At 46.8% G+C, this 11,452-nt stretch overlaps 1 protein-coding gene across 1 annotated transcript; it reads left to right on the top strand.

Moving 5' to 3' along the window:
- On the top strand, positions 2,131–10,375 carry LEUTX (leucine twenty homeobox). The gene is made up of 4 exons (XM_013988567.2): positions 2,131–2,438; positions 4,514–4,690; positions 7,817–7,968; positions 9,815–10,375. The coding sequence occupies exons 2-4, from the start codon at positions 4,684–4,686 to the stop codon at positions 10,241–10,243; spliced, it is 588 nt and encodes a 195-aa protein (XP_013844021.1). The 5' UTR covers positions 2,131–2,438; positions 4,514–4,683; the 3' UTR covers positions 10,244–10,375.

Below are 11,452 nucleotides of genomic sequence, written 5' to 3' on the forward strand. Positions count from 1 at the left end.
AACCAGCTGAGGACTCTGCAGAACTGCACACAGTACTTTTTTCAACTGAAAACACCCACATATAAGTAGACCCATGCAGTTCAAACCTCTGTTGTTGAATGGTCCGCAGTACCAGATTTTTGCCGTACCTGTGGCATATGGAAGTTCCCAGGCCAGGGGTCTAAACCCAGCTGGAGTTGTGACCACAGCTGGAGCAACACTGGATCCTTAACCCACTGCACCAGGTTGGGATTGAAGCGGCGCCTCCACAGAGATAAGCTGGATCATTAACTCACTGCAGCACAGCAGAAACTCCCAACAGGACCAGCTTTTGACCCTGTATAGTTGTCCCGCAGTAATGAGGGTTCGACATTCATGGATGCAACCAACCATGGATCAAAATATTTTAAAAATATTTTTCAGAAAATTCCAAAAGCAAAACTTGAACTTGCTGCATGCTGGCAACTATTTACAAAACATTTACGTTGCCTTTGCACCTCTTTGCCTAGTATTTACAGTACATTAGGAGTTAAACATAATCCAGGGAATTCCCATTGTGGTGCAGCGGGACCAAACCCGAACCCAACTAGTATCCATGACGATGAGGGTTTGAGGGTTTGATCCCTGGCCTTTCTCAGTAGGTCAGGGGTCTGGTGTAGACACGGCTTGGATCCCGTGTCGCTGTGGCTGCGGCGTAGGCTGGCAGCTGTAGCTGTAGCTGTAGCTCCGTTTCAAAATACTGTTGTGCAATCTTCTTTTGTCTATTTTGCCTACTTCCAAAGCATTTTCGTCACCCCATACCCGTGAAGCAGTTACCTTTCACTCCGCCATCCCAGCCCCGTGAATGCTTCATGTAGTTTGAAGCTCTGTTTTTTTGATGCAGAAACGTCTAGGGCTATTTTATTTTATTTTTGGCCACACCTGAGGCATATGGAAGTTCCTGGGCCAGGGACTGAACCTACTTGTGCCAACACCAACACTGGATCTTTAACCGGCTGCACCACAGCAGAAACTCCAAATGTGTTTACTGCTATTAATCGAGTCATTTCGGTTAATGAATCCCTCTATCCTTACAAAATAAACTGCTTTATCTCTTATCATACTCCTTGGTCTGGACTATTTTATTTATTTATTTTTTGCCTCTTTTTAGGGCCACACTCAAGGCATATGGAGGTTCCCAGGCTAGGGGTCAAATCAGAGCTGCAGCTGCCAGCCTACACCACAGCCACAGCAACGCCAAATCCCAAGCTTTGTCTGTGACCTACACCTCAGCTCATGCTAACACCGGATCCTTAATCCACTGAACGAGGCCAGGGATCGAACCTGCATCCTCATGGATACTGGTCATATTCGTTTCCTCGGAGCCACGATGGCGGGAACGCCTTATCTGATTTTATATAGCCAGTCAAGTTTGCTGTTTTTTGTTTGTTTTAAATGAAGTATAGTTGATTTACAATGTTGTGTTCGTTTCAGGTGTATAGCAAATTGATTTGGAGATCTATGTATATAAATTTTTTCTTATTCTTTCCCGTTATTCTTTATTTCAAGATATGGAGTATAGTTCCCTGTGCCATACAGAAAGTCCTTGTTGTTTCGGTAGCTTATGTTATGGCAGTGAGGGTCTCCCAGTCCCATTCACCCAATTTACCCGTCCTTCATTTTGGTAACCCTGAGTTTCTTTTCTATGTCTGTGAGTCTGTTTCTGGTTTTGCAATTAAGTTCATTTGCATTATTTTTTAGGTTTTACATATAAGTGATATCATTTATTTGTCTTTGACTTCCCTTAGTATGATAATCTCCAGGTCCATCCATGTTGCTGCAAAGGGCATGATTTCATTCTTTTATATAGCTGAGTAATATCGCATTGTGTGCTGTGTGTGTGTGTGTGTGTGTGTATTAGTATATATGTATATACTAATGTCTTGTGAACAGTTCCCCTTAAATTAGTTGAAGGTCAGGGATTAAATCTTGGGTCACACTTTTTTTTTTTTTTTTTTTGGTCTTTTTAGGGCCGCACCTGCACGGCATATGGAGGTTCCCAGGCTAGGAGTCTCATCGGAGCTGTTGCCAGATCTGAGCCGTGTCTGCGACTTACAGCACTGCTCATGGCACTGCTGGATCCTTAACCCACTGAGCAAGGCCAGGGATCAAACCCCGCAACCTCATGGTTCCTAGTCGGATTTGGATTGTTTCTTCTGTGCCAAGAGGGGAACTCCAAGGGTCACACTTTTATTCCCAGAACTCTGCACAGCACCAGGCACAGAATGGTTCTCAATAGGTTTGTGTTGAATGGATGATTGGAGGGTGTGGCATTAGGGAGGGATAAGGGTGGGGACTTGATTTTGTTAACGTTTTTACTTAAATATAAGGTCTCTAAGCACAGAGGATGGTAGCCTAAATTGTGGAGTCAGAAAACCCAAGTCGACTCATTGCCCTTCTAAAGGCGATTATCATGACAGGTAAGTTGGGGCAAAGGCAGTGGGTGTGCTTGAGATGCTAGAGGTTGAGTGACTGGGTCGAGGATAAACTAAGGGGAGGGGGGGTATTGGTGGCTTTGCCAACACCAGGTTATCCGTTTTGGGAACCACGGAGTTATACCGTCAGGGAACATTTGAAAAACAGTTTCGGGGTTACGTTGTGGTTCAGTGACTAACGAATCTGACCAGGAACCATGAGGTTGCGGGTTCCATTCCAGGCCTTGCTCAGTGAGTTAAGGATTACAGCGTTGCTGTGAGCTGTGGTGTGGGTCACAGATGCGGCTCGGATCCTGCGTTGCTGTGGCTGTGGTGGAGGCCGGCAGCTGGAGCTCTAATTCGACCCCTAGCCTGGGAACCTCCATATGCTGCAGGTTCGGCCCTAGAAAAGACAAAAAGAAAAGCAATTCGTAATTGGACTTTCACTGTTATCAAGTCCAAGCTCGTGCTGCCTGTTGCATGACGGGCCAATACCTCGAGAGATGAGCTGTTGGGGCAGGGAATAGAGACTTTATTTGGAAAGCCAGCTGACCGAGAAGAGGGTAGACTCATGTCCCAAAGAACTGTCTTATTCTCTTGTCTGAGTTAGAATTCGGGCTTCTTTTATACTAAAAGGGGAGCGAAGAAAGGCAAACATTTCCCGGTTCCAGTCAGCCTCGAGGGGCTGTCTTCTCTCCCTTCCTGCAGTCATTCCCAGGTGGGCCTGGTCAGGAGGTTTCTGGTGAGCTGAACAAATGTCTTTTCACTTAATGCTCCCAGGTGGGGCTCCCAGAGATGGGCCAGCACGTATAACTTAAGCTTACAGGCAACATCCTTTCAGTGATTAACTTCTAATAGAATAAGAAAGTTTTCCCCTATTATAGCTATTACTCCAGTACCATGAGTTTTTGTTTCTCCACCTCTTTTTATTTTTTATTTTTTGTCTTTTCTAGGGCCTCACCCACAGCATATGGAGGTTCCCAGGCTAGGGGTTGAATCGGAGCTCCAGCTGTCGGCCTACGCCACAGCCACAGCAACCTACCCCACAGCTCACGGCAACGCTGGATCCTTAACCCACTGAGCGAGGCCAGGGATGGAACCCGCAACCTCATGGTTCCTAGTCAGATTCGTTAACCACTGAGCCACGATGGGAACTCCTTTACCTCCCTTTTAACACCTGGTATTGTCATATTTTTAAAATGTCAACCATTTGATGGGGCTCAAAAAACAAAATTCAACTGAGTAGGTGTTAAAGATCTTACTGGCTTTATTTGATGATTCATGAATCAGGCAGCGTGTGATCTAGCATTCGGAAAGGAGCCCCAAGGATAAGATGCATAAACGGACAATGTATAAAATGAACAACATTTACAGGCAGGAGGAAGCAGGCACTAATTAGGATGTCCTACAAGGCAAAGAAGTGGGTTGATTATTGCAGGGTTCCCTCCCTTTATCGGATGGCAGGGGTTCCTAAGGCCTCTGTGCTGATTGAGCAATTAGTGATTGGTTTAAGATTCCATTTCTGGGAGGCCTGTTTGGTGATGTGGAGCTTGTTTAAGTGACTCGTTTGGGGCCTGCTGTCTTTTTTGTTTGTTTGTTTTTAGGGCTGAAGATTATAGGGAAGTTCCCAGGCTAGGGGTCTAATTGAAGCTGCAGCTGCAGGCCTCCACCCCAGCCGCAGCAACGCCCGATCCTTAACCCACTGAGCGAGGCCAGGGATCCCACAGATCCCACCGCGTCCTCTGGATACTGGTGGTTCTTATACTAGCTGGGTTTTTAGTGCTGAGCCGCAAGGGGAACTCCCTTAATGGGATGCTTTTCCAAGGCAGAAAAGGAGTGGGGCAAGGAAGTCATAAACAAACGAAAGGATTATTTCAGGCAAAGTCACCTTTGCAGGAAGACAGGGGTCTACGTGGCAGAGAAGCTCGCGGTGCTGGCCAGGAAATTCCGGACTGACTGCTTCAAAGTCGCAGTCAGTTCAAAGGGCTGAAACTGTGGTTGGGGTTTAGTCTTCAGTGTTGGTTTGTGACATTGGGCTTCGCACAATGACTCCATTTGGGGCCTGGTGTGTCTTTACACAGGTGTTTCTGTGCTCCTGGAAGCAGTTTTGCTCGCTCTCCAGGCCTCGTATACAGGACTCAACCTGGGACTCGCCCTTGTCCCTCTCTTGTGTGGATCCTCTTCTGCGCAACCCCCCTCTTTTTTTTTTTTTATTTGGTTGGGTTGAGCTACATCCTCATGGGGTGCACACATGCAAGGTAAGTCGGCTGAACAATGAGCATCAAGTGTCTTTCTCCTATTCACACATGGAAGAAAAACTTTAACTGCACAAAGAATTTGGGCTTGAAAGTAGTTTCCTTAAGGATGTAGTATTAGTCTCTTTGCTGTACACTAGAAATTAACAGAACATTGTAAATCAACTATACGTTAATACTTTTTTTTTTTCTTAAAGGAAGTGCTTATAAAAACTAAAAAAAAAAAAAAAGAATGTAATATCAGGAGTTCCCGATGTGGCTCCGTGGGTTAAGAATTCAATACAGTGTCTGTGAGGATGTGGGTTAAGGATCCAGTGTGGCCTCAAGCTGCAGCATAGGTCTCAGATGCGGCGTGGATCGGGCTGCTGTGGCTGTGGCGGAGGCTGGCAGCTGCAGCTCTGATTCGACCCCTAGCCTGGGAGCTTCCATGTGCCGCAGGCATGGCCCTAAAAAGACAAAAAAGTTTGTGATGTCAACGTCCCTAACTATAAACGTGTTGTTGTATATTTCTCCCTTTATTTCTTTAATATTTACTTTCTATATTTAGGCATCTGTGGGGGATAGAAATGTTTAGGAATGTTACATCCTTTGGTTGGATTGACCCCTGTAACATTCTGTGATGTCTTTCTTTGTCTTTTGTTACAATCTTTTGTTTTAAAGTCTATTTTTTTCTGATATAAGTATTGCTACCCCAGCTTTCTTTTCCTTCCTATTGGCGTGGTATATTGCAGCAACCTGCACCACAGGGCAACGGGAGGGCCTGAAAGAGGAACGGAGCACACAAGACTCTTTTTTTTTTTGTTTTTGTTTTTTTTTTTTGTTTTTTCAGGGCTGCACCAGCAGCATATGGAGGTTCCCAGGCTAGGGGTCGAATCGGAGCTGTAGCTGCCAGCCTACACCACAGCCACAGCAGCTCCAGATCCGAGCCGAGTCTGCGATCTACGTACACCACAGCTCACGGCAATGGTGGATCCTTAACCCACTGAGCAAGGCCAGGGATCGAACCCGCAACCTCATAGTTCCTAGTCGGATTCGTTAACCACTGAGCCACGACGGGAACTCCCACGAGATGCTTTTTCAATTTAAAAGTGGGGAACCAGGGGGGACTCTGTTCCGCAGAACAAAGGCCCCTAGGCTTTAGCCCCCATGGCTTTTATTAGGGAAGGTGATGTGTTTAGAATAGTGAGCACGAGCGGGCACGGGGAGTGTCGAAGCCATCTCTTCGTGAGATTTAGGGAGACTACGAGCAATGAAAGTCACAGGTCTATACATCTAGGGTATGGTGCAGCTGCGTAAAGAACAGCAGAGTTAACGTATAAGCCTGTTACTTTATTTTGACGGGAGACCTTGCACTTTAGAACTCTGCGTCAGCAGACGTGCTCGTCTGGCTTTTGCCATCACAAGCATTCTTGGCTTGTTGTGCTTTTCTGCAAACCGAGTTCAGCAGTTCAGGGCCTCCAACGGTATCTCTTTTTTGATCCCTTCATTTTCGTTCTGCGTCTTCAGTTTCAAAGTATGTTGCTTGTAAGCAGCATATAGAAGGGTCTTTTTTGGAGTTCCCATTGTGGCTCAGCAGCAATGACTCCAACTAGTATCCGTGAGGTCATGGGTTTGGTCCCTGGCCCTGCTCAGTGGGTGATGGATCTGGCTTTGCTGTGAGCTGTGGTGTAGGTCGCAGATGCAGCTCTGATTTGGCATTGCTGTGTCTGTGGTGTAGGTTGGTAGCTGCAGCCCCGATTCGACCCCTAGCTTGGGAATTTCCATATGCCATTGTGAGGACCTAAAAAAAAAAAAAAATCCCGATAGAAGGGTCTTTAAAAAAAAATCCATTTGGTTCACTATATCTTTTGATTAGTTTAATCCATTTACATTTAGAGTAATGATAAATATGTATATAATCATTGCCATCAGAAAATTATTTTCCGGCTGTTTTTATAGTTTCTCTTTGTTTTTCTTTCTCTCTTGTGGTTTGATTATTTTCTTTAGGGTTACATTTATATCTTTTCTGGTTTTCTTTAGGTATTTAATGTGTTTTCTTTGGGGTTATCATGAGGTTCACATATATAATATCCTATGTATTTGACAGTCTCTCTTAAGTTAAGAGTAACTTAATTTTGAACACTTCCAAAGCTTTATATTTTTAATTATCCATCCCATGTTTTATATGTGTGTGTGTGTTTTTTTTTTTTTTTTTTTTGGTCGTTGTTGTTATTGCACCTGCAGCATATGGAGGTTCTCAGGCCAGAGATCAAACCCCAGCTGCAACTGTGATCTATGCCACGGCTGCAGCAACACTGGATCCTCAGCCCCTTGTGCTGGGCTGGGGATTGAGCCAGTGCTGCCACATATTCAATGCCAAATACTTAACCTGCTGCACCACAGTGGGGTATCCTCATACTTTATTTTTTTGCTTTTTAGGGCCGCACCTGCAGCAGATAGAGGTTCCCAGGCTAGGGACTGAGTTGGAGCTGCAGCCGCTGGCCTACACTGCAGCCACAGCAATGCCAGATCCAAGCAGTATCTGTGACATACACTACAGCTATGGCAATGCCAGATCCTTAACCCACTGAGTGGGGCCAGGGATAGAACCCGCATCCTCATGAATACTAGTTGGGTTTGTTACCGTCAAGGCACAGTGGGAACTCTTCATGATTTATGTATTTAATGACACACCTTACATGTTTTTATTTTATGTATCCCTTGACTTACTGCTATTATTTGGCTGTACCCATGGTATATGGAAGATCCTGGGCTAGTTATTGAACCTGTGCCACAGCAGTGGCCCAAGTCACAGCACTGACAATGGCGGATTCTTAACCCACTAGGCCACTAGCGAACTGCCCAGTTGTTTGTTTGTTTGTTTAATTTCTTTTGGCCACGCCCATGGCAATCAGAAGTTCCCCGGACAGGGATCAAACCCACACCACAGCATTAACCCAAGCCACAGCAGTGACAATGCCAGATCTTTAACCTGCTGCGCCATAAGAGAACTCCCCCAATTATTTATTTTGAATCAATTTTGCTGCTTGTGCCTTTTACCCTTCCTACTTGCTTTGTATGTGATTTATCCACTACTTTTATTATGGGATATATTTTTTAATGAAAGACTTTTGTCTGTTCTCTTTGCAGAAAAACCAACTTCATCTCGCCGATCCCGTACTTACTTCAGTCGGGAACAGCTTCGGGTGCTAACTGATACCTTTGAAAAGACCAGGTACCCCAACTGGTTCATCGTAAACACGCTTTCTTCAAATATTCATCTTGATGAGTCAGTTATAAAGGTATGTCCCCGCGTCTGTCACTAGATAGTACACCCGACCCAGAGTTTCACATACTTTTAGTCATCGTATAATTCTGGTTGCTTGAAAAATTGCTGCCAGGACAGATGTCAAACATATTATCTCTTTGTTCTAAACAACACTCCTTTTACTGAGAAACGCTAAGGCTCAGAGAGAGGAATTGTCTTCCAAAAGTTATAAACATAGGAACTAGGAGTTGAAGCCAGGCTTTGCTGTCTTCAGACCCACAATGCTAGGTGAGATCCTTTGGTGATGGATTTCAGATACTCCCACTTGGGGAGCTCCTGTTGTGGCTCAGTGGTAATGCACCTGACTGGTATCCATGAGGACTCAGGTTCCATCCCTGGCCTCCCTCAGTGGGTTAAGGTTCTGGTGTGGCGGAGAGCTGTGGGGCAGGTCGCAGATATGGCTTGGATCCCAAGTTGTGGCTGTGGTGTGTCCTAAAAAGGGAAAAAAAAAGAAAGAAAGAAAAAAACCCAGATATTCCCATTTGGGTCTTTTCCTGGTTATTTCTAGGTTCTCCTCCCCTCAACCCCTTTTCTCTTTCTTTTCTGGCTGCCCTGCAGTATATGGAATTCCTAGGCCAGGGATCAGATCCAAGCTGCAGTTGTGACCCATGCCGCTGGGCCAGGGATTGAACTCGAATCCAGCACTGCAGCGATGACACCAATCCCGCTGTACTAAAGCGGAAACGCCAAAGTTCTCTCTCTCTTTCGTTTTTTTTTTGTTTTTGTTTTTGGTTGCACCTGTGGCATGCAGCAGTTTCCCCACGGGAAATCAAATCCACTCAGCAGTGGATCATTAACCACTAGGCCACCAGGGAGCTCCTTCCTCTTGGTTCTCCTTGGTTATAACCTGCACCATCATCTACATGCCTTGCAACTAAGTGCCCACAGAGTATTCAGGGCTTAGGAACCCCTGGATGAATCTCAAGGCACCCTAAGCTAGACCCCCCACTCAATATTCTCAGCCTTCAGAATCCTCTCTCTGAGAAACTGGAGTATCCACCAAGGCAAAACCCACTTTCCTCCTAAATATACCTCCTGATCTAGGCTTAAAGTGCTCTGTCCTAGTCTACCCGCTGCCAGCACGATCCTACGCTCCCTTTGCCCTCTGACTCCCAGAACAGAGAGGAGAGAAGAGACTTTCCTGAGAGTATCCTTCGTGGCCCAGCGGTTAACAAACCTGACTAGTATCCATGAGGACGCAGGTTCGATCCCTGGCCTCGCTCAGTGGGTTAAGGATCTGGCATTGCCGTGAGCTGTGGTGTAGGTTGCAGACATGGCTCAGATCCCACATGTCTGTGGCTGTGGTGTAGGCCAGCAGCTGCAGCTCCAATTGGATCCCTGGCCTGGGAATTTCCATATGCTGCTGGTGTGGCCCTAAAAAAAAAAAAAAAAAAAAAAAAAAAAAGAAAGGCCCTGTTCTCATTCAAATAGACATGAAGACCTGTGAGAGCAGGTTTCACACACTAAAGAAGCAACCTAATTTCCGAGGTACACGAGGTTTCCCCATGGGATGCGATCCATCCCCACCCCCCTTCTTTTGCTTTTTAGGGCCGAACCCATGGCTTATGGAAGTTCCCAGGCTAGGGGTCGAGTTGCAGCTACAGCTGCCGGCCGACACCACAGTCACAGCAACACCAGATCCAAGCTGCATCTGTGACCTATACCATAGCCCATGTCAATGCTGGATTCTTAACCCACTGAGCGAGGCCAGGGATCGAACCCGCAACCTTATGGTTCCTGGTTGGATTTGTTTCCCCTGAGCCACCACGGGAACGCCTGCAATCCCCCCTTATTAACCTGCTTATCTCCCTCCTCCCTAGACTTGGTTTAAAAACCAGCGTGTCAAAAGGAGGAAGAAGGAGCGTGAAACTCAGCAAAACCCACCACTGGAGGACACACCACAGGTGTCTCCAGTGAAGGAGGAGGAGACCCTCTCCCCTAGTGCTTCTGGAAACACCCGTTCCATGTCTCTCAGCATCTCAGATGCTTCTGACCCTGACTCTCCCCAGCCTTCGTGTGCCGAGACATGTGAAGGGGCTGCACCATGTGAAGGGGCTGCGGCCACCCCATGCGATTCATCCTGTGACTTTCTGCCTGAGGATCTCCGACAGATAAGTTTCAGAGACCCTGATCCCCCTTGGGCCTCCAGTCCGTACGACATGGATCAGCTTATACAATTATACAACTTACCTGGCGAGGATGATCCCAGCAGTCTAGACCAGTACCTCCTCCCGCTGTGCTCCACCTGAGGGAGTCTGCCAACACCTGGAACGGGCTCTCTGCAGTCCAAACAGGTCACAGATCAGAAATTATCGTTTTCTGTAGGAAAAAAATCAATCCCTCTTGAGTTCCCGTTGTGGCTCAGTGGGTTAAGAACCCGACTAGTACCATGAGGATGTGGGTTCGATCCCTGGGCCTCGCTCAGTGGGTTAAAGATCCAGCGTTGCCACATGCTGCGGTGTAGGTAGCAGACGCGGCTCATATCCTTAGTTGCTGTGGCTGTGGCATAGGCTGGCAGCTGCAGCTGCAATTCGACCCCTAGCCTGGGAACTTAAGTGTGGCTCTGAAAAGACAAAAAAAAAAAAAAAAAAAAAAAAAAAAATCAAAAAATCAATTAATCAATCTCTATCTTTCATCATTGCTGGCAATTTCTGTCCCATGTAGCTTGCTGATCCCTTTGGCTGGGATCTCATAATTGAGGAGAAGAGACCTCATCCACTTCCACCAAGGTGTACAAGCAGCCCTTGTGACCATCAGTGACACCCAGAGCTTTTGCCACCAAGGACTCCCTACGTCTCCCATGTGCTAATCCCAGCTGATGGAGCTGTGCAGAGTGCACGCCTGAGTCCTCAGGAGCAGGACCCGATGTCACAACTTCATCAAACGCTGGCCCTCCCCTTCTGCAGGAACACCTGCATCCTTGATGCTTAGGGTGAGGTTGGAGGAGGTGATTCAGAGGATGTGACTGCCCACTGACCTGTGAGAGGCCCCCAGCTCATCACCCCATCTTCTGTCCTGTGTACGTTCTGCCCATATTTCTCTCAGTGGGGGCTGTTGCAAGAACCTTGCCTTGAGAGAACGAAGTGTTGCTGAGACCCCACAAATATGTGTCTGAACCCAGTTAAGGCCCCTGCATAAGCGTGTTGGGATTTGTTGGCTGGATAAGGAGATCTATTTGTCTTGTGGCCACTCAGGACAAGCCTTGCAATGAAGTTCCTCTGCTCATTAAACCTGTCCTCCTCCAACTTGGCGTGGTCTGCCTCTTTCTTTTTAGTCTCTCCTTGTCCTCTGTGAGTATGGGGGCCAGATATAATTACCAGGTGGTTATTAAGAAATGGGATGAGGAGTTCCCGTCGTGGCGCAGTGGTTAACGAATCCGACTAGGAACCATGAGGTTGCGGGTTTGATCCCTGGCCTTGCTCAGTGGGTTAAGGATCCGGTGTTGCCGTGAGCTGTGG

This window comes from Sus scrofa, chromosome 6, assembly GCF_000003025.6.
Source record: "Sus scrofa isolate TJ Tabasco breed Duroc chromosome 6, Sscrofa11.1, whole genome shotgun sequence".
Taxonomy (NCBI): Eukaryota; Metazoa; Chordata; class Mammalia; order Artiodactyla; family Suidae; genus Sus; species Sus scrofa.